This window comes from Microcebus murinus, chromosome 7 (assembly GCF_040939455.1).
Source record: "Microcebus murinus isolate Inina chromosome 7, M.murinus_Inina_mat1.0, whole genome shotgun sequence".
Taxonomy (NCBI): domain Eukaryota; kingdom Metazoa; phylum Chordata; class Mammalia; order Primates; family Cheirogaleidae; genus Microcebus; species Microcebus murinus.
This window is the reverse complement of record NC_134110.1, coordinates 3,933,760-3,953,700: the sequence shown is the minus strand read 5'-3', so window position 1 is coordinate 3,953,700 and position 19,941 is coordinate 3,933,760. Positions and strand designations below refer to the sequence as shown.

At 49.2% G+C, this 19,941-nt stretch overlaps 1 protein-coding gene and 1 long non-coding RNA gene across 5 annotated transcripts in view; one reads left to right on the top strand and one right to left on the bottom strand.

Annotated features, from left to right (window-relative positions):
* The window catches only part of SLC28A1 (solute carrier family 28 member 1), a 50,785-nt gene that overhangs the window by 4,402 nt on the left and 26,442 nt on the right, over positions 1-19,941 (top strand). The window contains exons 1-7 of one of the 4 annotated variants that reach the window (XM_076004717.1): positions 6,172-6,399; positions 7,292-7,403; positions 8,296-8,384; positions 9,655-9,746; positions 12,484-12,667; positions 17,659-17,800; positions 18,551-18,664. In XM_076004717.1, the coding sequence (XP_075860832.1) occupies positions 7,308-7,403; positions 8,296-8,384; positions 9,655-9,746; positions 12,484-12,667; positions 17,659-17,800; positions 18,551-18,664 (717 nt within the window). In that variant the 5' untranslated portion in view covers positions 6,172-6,399; positions 7,292-7,307. Of the gene's footprint in view, positions 1-6,171; positions 6,478-6,581; positions 7,072-7,291; positions 7,404-8,295; positions 8,385-9,654; positions 9,747-12,483; positions 12,668-17,658; positions 17,801-18,550; positions 18,665-19,941 lie in introns of those variants that run through there. The other 3 variants (XM_076004716.1, XM_076004715.1, XM_076004718.1) reach the window with 3 other exon arrangements.
* LOC142871892 (uncharacterized) lies at positions 4,447-7,672 on the bottom strand. The gene is made up of 3 exons (XR_012920069.1): positions 7,615-7,672; positions 5,269-5,367; positions 4,447-4,516 (listed from the first exon to the last, which is right to left on the bottom strand). It is a non-coding gene; the product is annotated as an uncharacterized LOC142871892 (long non-coding RNA).

The following is a 19,941-nucleotide window of genomic DNA, read 5'->3' as shown; positions in this document are numbered from 1 at the left end:
AAGCTAATATCACCTTGATACCAACTCCAGGAAAGGACACAACAACAAAAGAAAACTACAGACCAATATCACTTATGAGTATAGATGCAAAAATTCTCAATGAAACCTTAGAAACCAAATTCAGCTTCATATCAAAAAATAATCTACCATGACCAGGTGGGATTCATTCTAGAGATGCAAAGATGGTTCAACATATGCAAATCTATAAACGTGATTCACCACATAAATAGAAGCAAAAACAAAGACCATATGATCCTCTCAATAGGTGCAGAAAAAGCATCTGACAAAATTCAGCATGCTTTTATGATAAGAACTCTTAAAAAATAGGCATAGATTGAACATACCTCAATTTATAAAAGCCATATATGACTAACCCATAGACAACATCTGAATGGGGAAATACTGAGAGCATTCCTGCTGAGAACTAGAACCAGACAAAGTGTCCCACTATCACCACTTCTGTTGAATGTAGTGCTGGAATTCCTACGCAGAGCAATCAGATAAGAGGAGGAAATCAAGGGCATCCAAATAGGGGAAAGAAGAGGTCAAATTATGGCTCTTTGCTAATGACATGCTTTTATAGCTAGAAAACCCCAAAGATTCTGCCAAGAGACTCCTGGAATTGACAAATAAATTCAGTGAAGTCTCAGGCTACAAAATAAATGTGCACAAATCAGTAGCATTCATATACACCTATAACAGTTAATCTGAGAAGCAAATCAAAGTCTCAATACCTTTCACAATAGCAATAAAGAAAATAAAATATCTAGGAATATACTTAACCAAGGACGTGAAAGACCTGTACAGGAGGGACTATGAAACACTGAGGAAGGAAATCACAGAGAAGGATGTAAACAAATGGAAAAACATATCATGCTCATGGATTGGCAGAATCAACATTGTTAAAATGTCGATACTACCCAAAGCGATTTATAGATTCAATGTAATACCCATTAAACTAACAATGTCATTTTGCACAGATCTAGAATAAATAATTCTATGCTTCAAATAGAACCAGAGAAGAGCCCAAATAGCCAAAGCAACTTTAATTAACAAGAACTAATCGGGAAGCATCACTTTATCGGACTTCAAGCTATACTACAAGGCTAAGGCAACCAAAACAGTATGGCACTGGCACAAGAACAGAGACATAGACCAATGGATCAGAACAGAGAACCCAATTATAAAACTATTGTCATATTGCCATCTGATATTTGACAAAACAGAAAAAAAATACACTGGGGAAAACAATACTTATTCGATAAATGGTGCTTGGAAAATTGGGTAGCCACATGTAGAAAACTGAAACAGGATCCATACCTCTCACCAGTCACAAAAATTAATTCACGATGGATAATGGACTTAAACTTAAGGCATGAAACTATAGAAATTCTAGAGGAAAATATTGGAAAAACTGTTTAGATATCAGTATTGGCCAAGAGTTTATGAAGAAGAGCACAAAGGCAATCACAGCAATAGCAAAAATAAATAAATGGGGCCTGATGAAATTAAAAACCTTCTGCACAGCTGAGAAAACAATCCATAGAATGAATACACAACCTACACAATGGGAAAAAATATTTGCATGCTATACATTTGATAAACGTATAGATAGATAACCAGAATCTACAAAGAACTCAAGCAAATAAGCAAGAAAAAGTCAAACAATCCCATTACAAAGTGGGCAAAAGACATGAACAGAAGCTTTTCAAAAGAAGATAAAATAATGGCCAAAAAACATGTAAAAATGCTCAAAGTCTCTACTCATCAAGGAAATGTAAATCAAAACCACAATGAGATATCACTTACCTCCAGTGAGAATGGCTTTTACCCCAAAACCCCAAAACAACAAATGCTGGCATTGATGCAGAGAGATAGTAATACTCATACACTGCTGGTGGGATGGGACTGTAAACTAATACAACCTCAATGGAAAGCAGTATGTGGAAACCTCAAACAAATAAAAGTAGACCTACCATGTGATCTAGCAATCCTACTACTGGGTATTTACCCATAGGACAAAAGGACATTTTATAAAAAAGACACCTGCACCTGAATGTTTATATAGCAGCACAATTCACAGTCACAAAGATATGGAAATAACCCAAATGCCCATCAGTACATGAATCAGTTAATAAAATGTGGTATATGTATACCATGGAGTACTATTCAGCCATAAAACAATGGTGAACTAATATCTCATGTATTAACCTGGATAGAACTGGAGAACTTTCTTCTAATTGAAGTATCATAAGAATGGGAAAACAAACACCACATGCAATCACCATTAAATTGGAACTAAACAAACAGCAGGTATGTGCACTCATGAGAAATCAAGCAGGTGGGAGGAAACAGGAGGAGACAAGTAAATTGACACGTAATGGGTATGATGCACACTATCTGGGTGATGGGCACACTTACGACTGAGTCCAACTGTACAAAAGCAATTTATGTAATTAAAACATTTGTACCCCTATAGTACTATGAAATAAAATAAAACAAAATAAAATAAAGAGCTAAGTGAGGTGAAGAGGCAAGAGGGATAGAAGGTGAAACAACAACAGCAAGGGAAATACACTTTAGACAGTACCAACCAATTAAATATTGGGAAACAGTGATCCCTGAACTGCTTAGGTAAAATTTCCCCTGCCTGTGGGCTTGAACCCACATAGACACGGGACCAGCTGTCCTTATTCTACCAACCCTCTGTTGCTATGAGGGAGATGAACCCAGATCACTCTCTCGTTGTGTACTGGACAGTGGCCACATGTGCCCAGCTGTTCCCAGTGAGTAGGATGGGTCAAGGGCTAGACTATCTCAGGGACCCTTGGATAATCACGCCAAGCAGCTCAGGGTCTTTTACCCTTTGGGGTATTGGAATGCTTCCATCCCCTGGGAATGCCTGCGCTTGCTGTGTAGTTGCCAGGAGAGCCCGGTGCTCCAAGACGTGGGCTAGTGCCTTCCCTCAAGAAATTTCATGAGACTTATAAGTACAGTGTATAAAAGCCTGAGCTACTTCTTCGGTCTTTGTAGTTTGCTCTATGCTTTCGGAAGGTTTACATGCTTGCTGCTTTCAAATATTTCTACTGTAGAGTATAGGAAGTCCATTTTTCAATACCCTAAATGTGGAAGAAAATATCGCACTGGGTGTCCTTTCTGCCAGTCATTACAGGTTTAGGAAAGACAATGATGAGGTCATGTTCATCATGTTCACTTGACTGGGGATGAACCCCCCTATATGTCCACTGCTTGGACATGTGAATCAGCGCAAGGAAAGAGACCCGCAAAGAGCCACGAAATGTGTGTGGGCCAAACCATGGGAAGAAAATGAGGAGACTGTTGGACACCCCTTCTGACAATGTTGCTCACACGGTACTGAATGGCTCACTCTCCACTTACACCAACAACCTCTTTATGGTACCAGAGTCTGTAAAGGAAAGGGATTCTCTTTAACTCTTTGGCCAAGAATCCCCCTAAAACAGGAGGGGCCAACAGAAGGACTAAAACCAGAGACTGTCACATGCCCCTGAGGAGTGGGGCAGGGTTGGGCGAGCTGGAGCCGTCTCTGCGTGCTGAGCCCTCCTAAGTGCTGCTGGACTGAAAGGGAAATTATACACGTATGTTTGCATAGCCTTCCCCTCACTCTGCGCTGGCCCCAGGGGGTTGGGCTGGGCCTCAGAGACTATGTCCTCAGGAAATAGGCCACACGGGGTCCAGTGAAGCACTGAGGTCCCACAGCTAGTGGGCAGAGCCAGGACACCTGAGGTCATCCAGCTCCCAGTCTGTCCCTGGGGGTCTCTATCCCGATCTGTGCAGCCGCCCAACCACCCTGCCTGTGGCTTTCAGCCAATTCCTCCTGAATAGAGCATTTGGCTTTTGGAGGCTGGGGTCCATGCTGGCCACCCCTCCTTGAGGGCAGGAACAGGGGAGAAGCTGGGCATTTCCTGGCCTAGAGGAGGGGGAAAGTGTGTCAAGACAGCCCCGGATGGAGCTGTGACAGCAGTGACCCCTCCAGCCTGATGGTGCCAGGCTCCCTGCTGAGCACTTTTGAGCTTTCGCTCATTTTATCCTGACAGGTCCTGTTACTCTCCCCACTGCTCTGCAGATCAGAAGAGAAGTTAACTAGAGAGTCAGGAGTGAATCGAGACCTGTGGGCTCTGAGCTGAAGGTTCATCCCCTGATTCACAGCCCAGTGAACCCTTGCTGGAGAGATCAGGCCCACAGTGACGTCAAGGTTGTAAGCTGCAAACTTGGGAATGCTCTGAAACCAGCATGGCTGCTGCTGGATGTGCTGTGCCTCCTGGATTCCCTCTGGGCACCGAGACAAACCAAGGCTGGGAGGAAAGGCCAGCAGGAGGAAGGCAGGAGAGAGGAGGAATGGATGCAAGGGGCAGGGGAAGGGATTAGAACAGGGTAGGGGCAGAGAAGCAGGTACGGTCTACTTACCCTTCAGTCAGGCTTGATGTGGGCAACTCCGAGCCCATGGCCACACAGGGTGCCCATGGAGACAGGTGTCCTGCTCAGGAGAAACATTTAGTTTACCCAGGTGGCAACGGGCGCCCAACAGGGTATAGATCCCTGCTGGAAAAATCAAACTGTGAGAATGCTGGTGTAGCGTGATCCCCTGTTGGAAAATGAATAACATAAAATGATATACATTCAGGGAAAAAAGTGGAGAAAAATGCCACAAACTCAGTAGTCACCATCCCCAGGGGGCTCAGGTTAGGATTTTAACTTCCTGCATTCTGTGTATTTCTACAACGTTTAAATGTTTAACAGTGCACTTGTAATGCTTTGGTAATTTGAAGGACACATGACAACAAAAGTGATTTCAAAGAGGGGGTGGCCGTACTCTCCATGCATCGTCCTCTCCAAACTTCCAAACAGCCAACATGAGCAGGTAACTGCACACCCTGTGCTCTGGGAGGTATTTGTGCTTCAAACAGGATTTTGTCCTCAGTGTGCACCATTAATTATTAGGGAGATATTGTTAAATATCTGTCAGATTGGTTTAATGTTTAGTCTGAAGGTTGCATACTAAAGAGTTTGTGCCTTCACTTTGCATACTATTGCTTAGATGTTGGTTTCAAAGAAGATGAAATGAGGCTAGGAAGGATGGGTCATGCCTGTAATCTAAACATTTTGGGAGGCCAAGGCCGGAGGATCGCTTGGGAGGCCACGTGGGAGTTCAAGACCAGCCTGAGCAACATAGCAAGACCCCATCTCTATAAAAATAGAAAAATTAGCTGGGCATAGTGGTGCACACACCTGTAGTCCCAACTACTCACGAGGCTGAGGCAGGAGGATCCCTTGAGCCCAGGAGTTTAAGGTTGCAGTGAGCACCAAATGGGGCAACAGAGCGGGACTCTGTCCAAAGAAAAAAGAAAAAACTAAAAGAAAGAAAGATGAAATGAAGGGGGAAATGGTGTGATTTCATTTTGTTTTGGGACTGTATCAATGCTTAGACCTAGAACACTTTTACTATTTGTGCTCAGCTACACTGCTGTCCTCATCTTCAAGCTTAGGATAATAGGTTGCTGGTATAATCAGTACTGCTCCATTGAGAAAGACAGACTCATTAAGATGCAAAATGAAAGATAAAATGCCAAAGCAGGAGCAGTGAGGATGGATGGCCGGGGAAGGAGGCTACGGTGTTACCGGTAAGCTCAGCACTTGTCCTCAGGACCATGTCAGAAGAACGAGGACAAGTGGATTGAAGAGAAGGAAGGGGGCTTTATTAATTTGCCGGCAGTTGAGGAAACTGGCAGACTCCCATCTTAACGTCCCAATTTCCCTGACTATAAGCAGAAAGACAGAGCTTTTAGAGGGAGGCTTTCAGCTCCAGGCTATGTCCCTTTAACTACAGTTGATGACTCTGATCTGTCCCATCTCAGCGGAAGACAATCTCCACCCTCACCCAGAGGGCTGTTGGGAGGACATCTGTGGTACAAAGGACATTCCCTTGCCCCTCCCAACCACTGGTCAGAGATAGGGATGCTGGTTTCCGTTCCCAAAAAGAACAGGGAAGTTTTAAAAAGACAGCTTGCAAAACATTCGTGCCCTTTTCTCAGGCTGTTCCCTCAGTTACCACAGGAGGGAAGGGAGGGAGGGCAGGAGTTACTCAAGAGGCTTCCTGGAAGAGGTGGGTGGGGCAGGCCCAGAGGAAGGCTTCAGGGAACAGGCAGGGTGGGGAAGAAACAGTGAGGGGGTAGAACTGCACGGGACAGGCCTGGGGTCAGCTCCCTCCTGTAGCCCTGAAATAGGGTTTGGTTCCCTACCCCAGCTGTGGCTCTGGGCTGTGGGAGACGTTGGCCAGAGCTGGGTTGGGGCCCAACCTACTCCCACTCTGGACTCTGCCCAGCAATTCCTGCGGAAGTGAGAAGAAGGGCCAAAGGGAAGGCAGGTTGGACACAGCTTGTCCCCACAGAAACGTGCACTTCTGTCTCTCCCTGACAGCCATCTACTAACCCCAGATCTGTGAGTAGAAATAGGACCTTGCTTGTCTGTGTGCAGTCTGTGTGTGTTCACAGGGTTCATCCAGGCTCTGTCCTTGTTGTGTGCGTGTGTCTGCATGCATGTCCATGCACATGCCGCTGGGCATGTCAGCTAAGCAGGCTGGCGTTTGGACAGAGTAGGGTGTTCCTCAAGGTCAGAAAAGGTGAGGGAACAGGAATGGGGAGAGAGGAGGCGGAGGTGTTAGTTGGCACTCTTACTTAAGGATAAGCTTAAGCCTATGAACTGAGCTCCAGTTAAAAAGGGACTATATTAGCTCTGGCAGTGAAAGATCCAAGGGTAGGATGGGTTTCAGCTGCTGTTCGATCCAGGGACTGGAAGGATGTCTTCAGGATGTGTGTCTCCATCTTTCAGAGGTAGAGTAGTATAATACAACTGAGATAGCACTTAATGGCAGTGGTTTTAACCTGTTGTGACAAGTGATGAAAGCTAGCGCCTCTCCAGAAAATGCCTATATTGGATGCACACACATGCTGTCCTTCCCCGTGAAGTGGCAGAATGTGCTCTTTGTGCCTGGAACTCCCAGGTTTACAGGACTTGCCTCTCACAGGGTCAGAGGTAAGTGCAGGAAGGGGGACCTTCTCCATGTGCTGGGGACCAAGGCGTGGCCCACAGGCATGGTTCTGCGTGGGTGTGGGGACACGCAGGCGGACCCCTGTGAGGCTCTGCTGCGCCAGGCATCTGCCCCGACCTAGCCCTCTCTCCCTTCCCAGGCCCCATCCTGGGCCCTGCCCAGCCCTCCCCTTTCAGCTCTGGGCCTCCCCGATTTGTCTTGCAGCTGGAAGGTCTGGCACATGGAGAACGACAAGCCAAGCCGAGGGGAGTCCGTCTCTCTCAAACCCAGGGCCAAGAGTCTGGAGAATGCGGGAGCCGTTACTGTGGAAAGCCTGGTCTGTCCCTTTCCCATGCATGGTCCTGGCCTCCCCTCCTCCTCGCCTGAGTCCCGGCTGCTGGTGGGGGCTTTGCTCCCCGTCCTCCTTCACCCTACTCTGCCGCCTCCTCCTCACCTCTTTGCACAGTTAAGAAACCCCAACCTGTCGGCCTCTGCAGCACAAATCAGCCCCCTTTATTTCACTCATTAAACATTTACTGAGCACCTACTCTGTGCCACACAGCCTGTCCTAGCGTGCAGGACAGGGGGGGTGCCAAGGAGGAAGTGACAGTTGAGCTGTGATGTAAAGAATGAGAACAGGAAGCAGATGAATGGGGCTCGGAGAGGGATCTCGGAGGATGCCTCAGCCTTCAAGGCTCTGGTCATCTTGTCCTCACTCCCAAACTGCCCAGGTCACACCACCCAGGGACTTGGTGTCTTGTGTGACCCTCCTAACCTCCATGGCAACACTCCTCCCTTCACGGCCCTGTGTCCCCCAGGGTGCACCTTTCCCACCATTGTCTACAGCAATGTCCACCCCTCGCCCAGCCACCCCCCCCACAGCCTGTGGGCACATGGCGCCCGAGTCATTGATCAGGAAGCTCTGCCCGTGGCCTTCCTTAGAGTCCCCTCCTGGCCCTGCCACCACACCTCAGTCACAGGTGTCCCTCCCTGATGAAGACCATGACCCTGAGGGCAGGATGTGTCTCGGGCAGAGCCCTACACATAGCAGGCGCTCGGTGCATGCGTTGCAGAAGTTAGTTAAGCAGCCTTCTAATTCCTTCCTGTGCAACTGTCCAGTTCCCGCCTCAGCCCACTCGGGAGGGGCCTGCGGGTGTCCCCGTGCGGCCAGGGTCTCCCTCTCCTGTCCCTCAGCTCTGTCTGACCTGATGGCTCCCTGCTGCCTGTAGGAGGACGGACGGCTGCCTGACAAGGACTCGAGCCCCACAGAGGCCGGGGACAGAGGGAGTGAGGTGGGGCCGGAGCCCCTCTCCACCTGGTAGGTGACCTCTGCGAGGGCCTGGGTGGGTGGAGGCCACCTTGGGGAACGGGGGGAGCCACCTCCTGACGATGGGGGGACGGCTCCGCGCACCTCAGTGGAAGGAAGCAGTGATGGCGCTTTCGCTCACTTGCAGGCAGATGAGCCTCAGAGGCGACCCCGGCCGAGCGTTCCCCACCTACGTTTAGCAGCCAGAGTAAAGTCCCACTGGGAACCCCACAGGTGCTGGGGGGCTGCTCTGGTTGCAGCTGGGTAGGAGGCCCCGACCAGCCAGGCCTCCTGGTCAACCTCCCCCAGCTGCTTCCACCCCATCCAGGCTCCGGGCACCTTGGGGAGCCCCGAGGTTCAGTTTGGAAATTCCTGGACTGGGCCAGGCCAGCGTTTGTCAACTGGAGGCCAAAGCCAGGAGAGGGAAAGGGACTGACAGGTCCAGTTGCACAGGCAGTGAGTGGACCGGGTGTGCCCAGAACTCTGGTTCCTGATGTCCCAGGCCCCGGGACCTCGGGATGTCCCTACCCCTGGGACCCCCCCGGGGTGGTGGTGGTGGCGGAAGGGTCTCATCTGTCTGCCCAGGTGGGGAATGGGGGAACACGCCTCCCTCACCCTCTCAGGACCTGGGTGCTGGCGAGAGGCTCTGGCAACAGCAGCTGGGTGGGTGCGGTGAGCACTGGGGGAGCATCTAGCAGATGCTCAGCCTAGGGGAGCCCGGAGCTGCTCAGGGAGCAGCCTTGCCCCGGGTGCCCACGAGTGACCAAATGGCCAGGCAAGCATGGACGCAGGGCCACGTGGCTGCCCTGCAGGGCATGGTCTGCTTCCAGAGTCCTCTCTAGGGAACAGGAGCTGCCGACTGGGCTGATAAGTGTCCTGGTCACAGCCGGAGCCTTTGCACCTTGTTCTGTGGTTGGGGAAGGGAGGCAGCCACCATCTGGAGGGCAGGTCTGTGTGTTGAGAAGGTTCTGCCTGATCAGTGAATTCCCCCGCAAGCCCTGCAGGCAGGGGCATCACTGGGGTGGTGGGACTGTGGGCGCTGCCCCAGGCCAAAGGCACAGTTTGTGGAGACATAGGGACAGGAAGACCTGAACCACTTCTCGGTTTGCTCTGAGCTGGGGTTCCCCTCATCCCTGTGGGATGTCAAGGCCAGTGCCCAGCTTGCCCTGTCACCATTTTACCGGGGACACACCTGAGTGACTTCGGCCTGGAGGTGCTAAGGATCCCCACTGCAGTGGGAGTCTGGAGTACCACTCGCGGACCTGTTGGTCCTATTCCCCAGGAGGATCCTGCGGCCGGCCCAGAGAGTGAGACGCTTCTGCAGGGAGCACAAGCAGCTGATTCGACGCATCTGCATAGGCCTGCTCTGTACTGGTGAGCCCTTCCCAGGGGACAATGACTCTTGCCCCAGCTGTCCATGTCTCAGGGCAGGGTTGTTCACTTACCCGCTATGCAACACAGAGAGTTGAGCAGCAGCTCCGGGCCATCTTCCTTGCTGGGCACTGAGTCATTCATTAATGGGACCAGATTCTATTCCTGAGGTGCTCTCTCTCCAGTGAGGGAGGAGAAAGGACATTCCCAGGGAAGACAGGAAGCCCTCTTGGAGCACCAAGTAGGGCAGGGAGGTCAAGGAGGACTTCCAGGAGGAGGTGACACTGGGGTCTGACAGGTGGAGCAGGAGTTAGCCAGATGGAGAGGAGGAACAATAAGAAGTGGGAGACACCCCATGCAGAGGAGCAAAGGTGAAAACTGTCAGGGTGTGGGTTTTGATAAAGTCTAGACCTGGATTCTGCCCTCAAGACCAGAGTGCACAATTGGAGGGTTTAACTTCGTATTTTATTTTATTCTTGCTCCTAAGATCTAGAACATTGGAGGTTTAAACCCGAAGTGTCAAGGCTGAATTCACTCTGTGGGACCGTGGGAGGGGGCAGCACAGACAGGGAGAAGGGCATGTTGAGGGCCACGGTGCCTGTGTCAGAGCGCAGGGGTGAAGGACGGCGGGGTGGATGGGCCCTGGGGAAGCAGAGGAGCAGGACTCGGGATTGGTCGCGTGTGAAGGCGAAGGAGACCCTGAGTCAAGCCTGCCTCGGTTCCTGCTTGTGTATCAGAGGACGATGGTGCCCCCCCCCCCCCCCCCCGCAGAGCTGGGGCACATGGCTGAGCAGCCGGAGGGGTAACTCAGACAGTTTGCTGGAGACACAACTGCCAGGCCACGCAGGGGAAGAGAAGGTGCCCAGGGACACTAGGAGAATGGATTGGGAAGCTGGTGAGGGACAAAAGCCTGGGGACCAGTTACATAGATGGCTTTGGCGCGAGCCAGAGTCCCGGAGAGCGAAGGGGTTCAAGAAGAAGGGAAAGACCGATAGCTGGTCCAAGTGATATGCACTGAGTAGCATGGCAGTGTCCACTGATGCAGGGACAAGAGGCACCTTGGTGTCATAGGATGTAGTTCCAACAAGTGGACTGGAGTGAAGGCGGCTGAGGCAGTGTAGACAGCAAGTGTAGACAGCCCTTTGGAGAAATTTTTTCTGAGAACAGGGCGGGAGTATGAGTGGTGGGTGTGACAAGGTGTCAAGGACGGGCATGTGTCTATGAGCTGAGGCAAGAGCGTGTAGAAAGCATGTGAAAGGACAGGGGATAAAGAGGTGACGGATGGAGCAAGGTCCTCTGGGCACAGAGAAGGGCTCCCAGGCCCAGGCAGGGGCAGGTGTACCTAGCGTAGGCTCACTTGTGCTGTTGAGTTGGGAGACAAGAAGAGAGGATGTGTGTGGATGCAGAGCCCATTGTAGGTGCCAGGGAAGGGAGGGGATGGTGAGAGAGGTGACAGCAGTGGCCCCAGTCTGCTGAGATGGGGTTGGTCCATGTCCTTCAGCTTCCTTCCAGGGAGCGTGTCCAGGACAATGAAATCTTCTTTTGGCAGGGCCCTCTCTTGTGCCCTTGCAGACTGATATTTGCTTCTATTGAAGAAGTGATTGATTCCTGGGTTGTCACTACAAAAAAAAAAAAAAAAAAAAAAAAAAGAAAGAAAGAAAAGAAAAAGAAGAAATGATCAAATTCTCTCTCCAGTAGAGAATGAAAATTGCCTCTAGTGTCTATGGACCTGTCCACTTCTCCAGCTGGTCCGAGTTCTGTGTCTTTGCAGGCAGGTGGCCCTGGGGATGCCCCTGTCTCCAGCAGTGGCCTACTCCGGCCTCCCTTCCCTGTCCTCTTCCGAGCGTCTCGTGGGGACAGCTCCTGCTGCTCAGGGCCTGCTGACACTCAGAGCTGTCCCAGGCTCTGCCTGCCGCACTCACATAGGCCTCCTCTTTCGCCAGCCCTGGCACCTCCCTGTGCCTACACAGGGAGTGTGGCATGGGCTGCTCTGCCTGCGGTGCCGCAGACACAGCTGGCTTTGGCTATGGCATCACAAGCCAGACCCTTTCCCTGGGGCCACCAGTGTCATTGCTCTTGTCATACTTTAGCTACTTTGGTGGCAAGAAACTAAAACTAATATTTCAGATCACTTTTTTTAGTCCATGGCTAAGTCCTTTCCATTCTTAAAGGACCCTGGGTTTTGAAATTCAGAAGCCAGAGAGAGACATTTGCCCTTTGTGTCCACAATCACATTTCTGGAGGTGTGAACACAGAGCGGCTCAGCCACTTAAAGGAGAGAAGGGCAAAGGGGGAAGAGGACATTCCTGAAAGGAGACGATGGACTCATATTCCAGAACACAGGCCTGGCACACACACACGAACTCCTTCACAGAGCAACTGACTTGTTCGTCTCCGTCCTCCATCCTAGCAGGGCTCGGATCATGGCAGGTGCTCCTTCGACGCCCAGACATCCATGCTGCTTGGCCTCACGGCCTCGTACACATCTCCCTCCCAGTTGGTCGGCACTTTACAGTTTGCAAAGCCCTTTCACACATTCTGCCAATGAGCTCATAACACCCTTTGGACACAGGAGGGATGATTGTTTTCACTGGCAGATGAGGACACTGAGGTTCAGAGAGGTTGGGGGACCTTCCTGCCCTCCAAGTTCTGGATGGAGTAAGGTGGTGTCTGTGGTGGGCTGCAGGGGCCTGGAGAGGCAGGATGGTCATCCAGCCCCCTGCCCGGTCTCGTCCCCCAGGGTACGCTGTCTTCCTGCTGGTTGCCTGCATCCGGAATTTCCAGAGGGCCCTGGGGCTGTTCGTGCTCACCTGTGTGGTCCTCGCCTTCTTAGCCTATGGCTTGCTGAAGAGGCTTCTGGTGCCAAAGCTGACAAAGTGTAAGAAGCCTCAGAGCCACCCCAACCTGGAGCTCTGGGCTAAGAGGTGAGTGAGCTCAAGCTCCGAGGCAGGGCAAGGGCAGTGGTCTTCTATTTATGACAAGTCACTGATAATAGTTTTTCATTTGAGGGATTGATGCAGAGTTTGTTTTAAAAAATACAGATAAATTGTACTTTATAAAAACTAAAAGCTTTTGGGCCACAAGTGGTGACTCACAGCAATAATCCCAACATTGTAGGATGCCAAGGCAGGAGGGTTGCTTGAGCTCAGGGTCTAAGGCCAGACTGAGCAAGAGCGAGACCCCACCTATACTAAAAATAGAAAAAATTGGCTGGGTGTGATGGAGCATGCCTGTAGTCCCAGCTACTCAGGAGCTGAGGCAGGATGATCCCTTGAGGCCTAGGAGTTGGAGGTTGCTGTGAGCTAGGCTGACACCACAGCACTGTATCCTGGGCAGCAGAGCAAAATGCAAGACTGTGTCTCAAAATAAATAAACAAATAAAATAAAATAAATAAAGAAAGAAAAGAATTCCACTCCCAGGTATATACTTAAGAGAAATGAAAACATATGTCCATACAAAAACTGGTACACACGTGTTTATATAGCATTATTCATCAGAGCCAAACGGTAGAAATTTTAAAAATATCCATCAACTGAAAAATGGACAGGAAAATTTATATGTCCATACAAGGGAATATTATAGGGCCATAAAAGGACTTTAGTACTGATAAATACTAAAATAACGATAAACCTTGAGAATGTTATGTGCAGTGAAAGAAGCGAGTCTTGAAAATATACAAACCACAAGATCCATTTGCATGAAATGTCCCGAACAGGCAAATCTATGGAGACAGGAATAGAGTAGTAATTGCTGGAGTGTGTGGGAAGATTAGAGGGTGATGACCAGTAGTCAGGGCTTCTTTTTGGGCTGATGAAAATGTTCTAGGATTGAGGTAATGGTGGCACAAATCGTTAACTCTACTAAAAACCATTGAACCATCTACTTTACATGGGCAAATTCTATATCATGTGAATTTTGTCTCAAGAAAGCTGTTAAAAAATACATAGATTTGGGGCCTGGCATGGTGGCTCATGCTTGTAATCCCAGCATTTTGGGAGGCTGAGGCAAGAGGATCACCTGAGGCCAGGAGTTCCAGACCAGCCTAGGCCACATAGGAAGAGTCCATCTCTACCAAAAATACAAAAGAAAAATGAGCCAGGCATAGTGGTGTGCACCTGTAGTCCCTGATATTTGGGAGGCTAGGGGAGGAGGATCATTGAGCCCAAGAGTTTCAGGTTGCAGTGAGCTGTCATGATGCCACTGCACTCTAGCGGGGGTGACAGAGTAAGACTCTTTCTCAAAAACAAACAAACAAACAAACAAACAGAAAACATGGATTTGATTTTGGTTTCCAGTCAAGATGAAGTAACGGAGACCAGGTTTACCCTCCCACTTGAAACAACAAAAACACTGGAACAAAAATGTGAAACAAGCTCTCGTGATATTAGATATTTGGCAATAAGAGACAGTGATCTTTGAGAACTAGGAAACATATGAGGTGAGCCCTGTGATCGTCCCAGCTTACTATCTGGAGAGGGTTTCCTGGCCCCCCACAGGGAAGGAGAACTAGAATGGGGCAGCAGATGCCCTAAGTTGAAGAGACAGAGCTGGAAATCCTGGGAAGACAGGGTGGCTGGAGTTCACACTGCAGAGTAGCAGACGAGAGAGAGGGACGCAGACAGAAAGATCTAGAGAGATGCAGAGAGTCCTCCCTGAACATCCAGTGCAGTTCTGACCAGTGAATGCACATGAGGAAACTCCCCGAGGCCTAGGAGAATCACACAGGGTCAGGAATAGTGTCCCAACAGCCCGGGTGGAAAAACCTCATCATAATTCACAGGACACTGTGAGTAATAGTAAGGGTCTTGGCTCAGTGGAATGGAAAACAATTAACCCCAGAATAAATGTTTCTCAGGCCCTGCCCAACAAATCTTAGACAAAACCCAAAAGAGTCAAACAGAGGAGCATCAGTTATCCACAGCACAACTTTAAGTGGGCAAATATACATGCATTGATGTCAACAAAGGAGAAGGAGGGCAGAAAGGATATTTGAAGAAATAGTGTCAAAAAAATTACAAATTTCCTGAAGATTTTATACCCCAGGATTCGAGAAGCTCCATGAACCCCCAGCACAGGAAACATGAAGAAGACAACACAAAGACACCTCATAATCAAATTGCTTAAAACCAGTGATAAAAAGAAAATCTTAACAAATGCAGAAGAAAAGACAAATAGTATGGATTACTAGCAGATTTCTACTTAAAAACATGTGAGAAAAGAGTGGAACAATAAAGAACAACAACCCCCAAAACCTGTCCACCTAGAATTCTTTACCAGTGAAATATCTTCCATAAAAGAAGGGGAAATGAGACTTTTTTCCAGATGTACAAAAGCTGAAATAATTTTGCAGGCATAAACCTGACATTCACTCTAAGAAATGTTAAAGGAAATTCTTCAAACGTAAGAAAAATGATACCAGATAAAAACCTGGTTCTATAGAAAGGAATGAAGAGCCCCCCAATAGGTAACTCCATGAGTAAATACAATGACTATTTTTTTTATTATTTAGACATATTTTTAAAATGTAATCAACTTGTAAGACAAGAATAATCAAGATATACTGTGGAATTTATTTTATATATGTAGAAGTAAATAGCTGAGTGCATTTGCACATGCCTATAGTCCCAGCTACTCAGGAGGTTGAGGTGGGAGGATCACTGAAGGCGAGGAGTTTGAGGTTCCAGTGCACTGTGATCACACATGTTAACGAGCCATTGCACTCCAGCTGGCCCAACATAGCAAAACCCTAGCTATAAAAAATCTTTTTTATTTTTATTTTTTTATATCTTTTTCTTGAGACAGAGTCTTGCTCTGTTGCCTAGGCTAGAGTCCTGTGGTGTCAGCCTAGCTCACAGCAATCTCAAACTCCTGGGCTCAAGCCATCCTCCTGACTCAGCCCACAGAATAGGTGGGACTACAGGGTGTGCCACCACACTTGGCTAATTTCTTTCTATTTTTAGTAGACATGGGGTCTTGCTCTTGCTGAGGCTGAAAAAATCTTTTTTAAAAAGAAGTAAATAACAATAGCTTTAATGTGAGGGAAGAAATGAAATTATACTGTTGTAAGTATACACCCTATGAAGTAGTACAACACCACTTGAAGGTAGACTATAACAAGTTAAATATGCATACTATTAATATAAACGCTAGCCACCACAATAACACAACAAAGAGTTACAGCTAACAAGTCATAAAGGAGGATCTTTAAGAAATAGTCAATCTGAAAGATGATAGAAAAATAGGAAAAGGGAAAAAAGAACCAATGTGACAAATAGAAAATAAATGTAAGATGTTAGGTGTAAACCCACCTATACCAATAATTACATTAAGTGTAAATGGTCTAAAACCCCAGTTAAAAGGAAGACTGGATAATAAAGCAACTGTATACTGCACATAAAACCTGCACTTGGATGTTTATAGTATCTTTATTTCTAATTCCCAAAACTTAGAAGCAATCAAGATATCCTTCCATAGGTGAATGGATAAATAAAATGTGGTACATCCAGACAATGGAATATTATTCAATGCTAAAAAGAAATGAACTATCAAGCTAATAAAGACATGGAGGAAACTTAAGTGCATGTTGCTAATTGAAAGAAGCCGATCTGAAAAGGCTCCATACTGTATGACTGTAGCTATCTGGCATTCTGGCAAAGGAAGCAAACAAGCAAAGGCAAAACCATGGAGACAGTAAAAATGTCATGAGGAATCCCAATGGAGCACAAGGAAACTCTGGGGGAGGGTGGCTGGGTATGTTCATTATCTTGATTGTAGTGATGGTGTCAAGGGGTATACGTGTGTCAAAACACATCAAATGGAATACATTAAAATGTGCAGTTTGTTGTGTATCAGCCATAGCCCGATACAGCTGTTAAAAACAAACAAAAAACAAAAACATGCATTGAACATCGAGAAAACTAGCAAAGAGATGCGCAGGTGGCACACAGGCAAGGCAAAAACTGTGCATGTAGAGTGGGATGATGGGAGGTTGAAAACATGAACAAAAAGAAAAAGGGTAGACTCTGGCCGGAGTTAGCCTGCTTGAGTTCAGACCCTGGGTCCCGTCTTATGAGCCAATTAAGACTGCATTGAAGAGAATAGACCTTGCTGCATAGGGTCTGGGTTAGAATCTCAGCTCTGTCACTTTCTAGACAGGTGGCCTTGGACCAGTTATTTAGCCTCTCTGTGCCTCAGTTTCCTCATCTCTAAAAGAAGGACAGTAACAGTATTGTTCTCAGCACTCACCTGCCACATAATAGGTGTCAATGTCAATGAACATCACCTGTCATTACTAGAACCCAGTGAGTTGATGACCAGGTTGGGGGCAGCCCTTGAGCTCCTGATGCTCAGAGCTGGGCTGTCCCCTGGACAAGCAAAGCCCAGACCCAGAAATGGGAGTGTTGCTGTCAAGGTTGCGTCCAGGCCTTGGTCTCAGGTGCTTGCGTCAGCATTCCAGACTGACATTATTGCTCCTAGGTGTCTGGGAGCGCGGCCCACAGTGCTCTGTCCTGGGCTACACAGGCCCCTCCTCCCTCAAGGTCAGAGACTGGGCTGAGCGTCACTGCAGCTGTGAGAGTCCCATACCTGGGTGAAGCCATGTGCTGGGCACCACACTAACCTTGGAACACATCCTCTTATTTAATCCTCCCAGCCACCTCCAGAAATGAGTGGTCTGTGGCCTCATTTGACCAATGAGGAAACTAGACTCAGAGAAGCCAGTGGGTCTGCCAGAGGCCACACAGCTTGAGTGGTACTTCCTAGTATCTGGATCCAGAGCTTGTGCTCTTGCCACGGTGCTGTATCCTTTCTCCTTCTCTCTGCCCTGTGTACCCTTTCTCTGGGTGCTAGTGAGTGTGTGTGTGTGTGTAGGTGGGGACACGCCAACGGTGATGGCTTTCTGCCTCTCCCCTGCAGGGGCCTAGCTCTTGCGGCTCTCCTGTTCCTGGTCCTGTGGCTGTCTCTGGACACCTCCCGGCGGCCTGAGCAGCTGGTGTCCTTCGCAGGAATGTGTGTGTTCATCGCTGTTCTCTTTGCCTGCTCGAAGCATCACTGCGCAGTGAGTGCTAATCTGTCAGGTGTGGCCTGGAAGCCAGTGGACGCGTCTCTCTTCTGGCCCTGGGCTGGATCTGGGGGCTGGGATGGGATGAGATGCTCCTGCTGGGAGAGCCCCGGAGGCTCAGAGCCTGGGGAAGACAGTGGGTATCAGGACAGGGCCCCTGGGAGGCCGGGGAAGGAGATCCCAGGACGAGAGGTGCCAAGTGGGCTGTCACCTCTCTTAGCAGAAGTCCTCAAACTCCCCAGTGGGGCAGGGGATGCTGCCTGGGTGTCTTTGCAGACTCAGAGGCTATGGTTGATCGGCCACTTTGCCTAAGATCAAGTGCTGACTCAGAGGCATTTGTTTCCTTGGTGACAGGCCCTCTGGTCAGTCCGAGCCTGGTCCTCAGATCTGTTTTCTCTGGAGGCCAGACCCCCAGGCACGACTCTGGCTCTTCGCCCAGTGATGGCCCAGGGACACAGTGCTGTGGCACGTCCAAAGCTGCTCAAGTTTCACACGGGCTCTTGATTGAGTCTTGCCCACTGCCCTGGCCTGCTGCTGCTGAGAGCCCAGCCTGTTCTGAATCTAAGGGAAGATGTGACCATTGGCATGTGGCCCTAGGCCCTGGCTGGGCCCAGCCCCTATCTGACAGTCAGACCAAAGCTCCCATCATTCCTCAGCAGTCCATGCCTGCGGCCCTCACCCCACCCTGTTCCCTGCCCATCCTCCAAGAGCTGAGCTCACGGTATCTTTCTATCGGGTGGGTAACAGGTGTCCTGGCGGACCGTGTCCTGGGGCCTTGTGCTGCAGTTTGCCCTTGGACTCTTTGTCATCAGAACAGAACCTGGATTTGTTGCATTCCAGTGGCTGGGAGACCAGATCCAGGTGTGTACATGGGACATCCTAGGCTGCCAGGGAATGTGGGAGAAGCCACTCGGTTGCAGGGAGGTGGGTGCTGAGGCCACAGAGCAGGGACTAGGCGGGTGGGTGTGAATGGGGCCCCAGACCAGGTAGTGCCAGGCCGGACAGAGTGTCCTTTCAGAGGCTGGGTCCTCTGTGGAAGAAAATCCCAGACAGGAAAGTCTCTGGGTACCTGACCATGCCACGGGGCCTGCGGTGGTCATCAGTGATTTGGCACTTAAAATAGTTTAAAGAGCTAAAAACAAAAATTGTAAAAAATTTATTCTGTGTGTGTAAATTTAAAAATAACTTTTATTAAAGTTATTATTTTTCATTGTTGCCAAATACAAATAAGATAAAGTTTACAATTTTAACCATTTTTAAGTATCATTAAATTCATGCATGTTGTTGTGCTCCCATCATGACTTACTATTGTCAAAAGAGAAGATTACAGCAGATTTAGTTTAATGAGCTTAATAGGCATTTATCCGCAATTCTAGAATCGGAGCACAGCTAGTTCTGCAGGCTGGAAGAAGTATTCCGGGGACTGAGCAGAGGGTGTGGTTGGAAAGAGGGAAGAGGCTGAAGAAAGCAGAAAACAAGAGGTGGCTGCAGGTTTCACAGTTACCTTCCCTGCAAGGGATGAAACAGAGGGGACTCCCCTGCCCTGCCAGTGTGGACTGGCTGGCATCTCTCCCTCTCCCGAGTGTGCGGGGGGCCGAGCAGCAACGTGGTTCCTCGTGGACACGTGGAACCGGAGCACGAGTGACTCCGTTTGGGTGGGTCTGTTGGGCCCCCTGCAGGAGCTCGGTTAAACCAACGGCCTCCTGTAAATTTAACACTCTTGGAAACATAAATTATCAAGGGCATGAGTATAACCTTCCACTCGCCTCCTGCTCACCGGTTTGCATGCATGCCCTGTTTGGGTGGAACTGGCCGTCCTGCCTGCCCGGCTGTGTCCGCCCCCTGGCCCCACCCCAGCACCCGTGGGTATGGGGAGGAAAAGACTGAGAGTTGCTGCTCTGGTCACCTCCCCACTTTACAGACTGGAACACTGAGTCCTGGACGAGAGAAGTGACTTGTCCTTGCAATCACACTGCAAGTCGGGACCTAACACTGATCTCCCGTAGAAGTGTGGCTGGACTTGAATGCCCAGTCCGCAAGCCCAGGGCGGGGATGCTATGAGAGAAGGCTGTGCCCTTGGTTGTCAGGGGACTGGGCAGGCATAAGAGGCACCACCTTTGACAGCCTTCGCCACACAT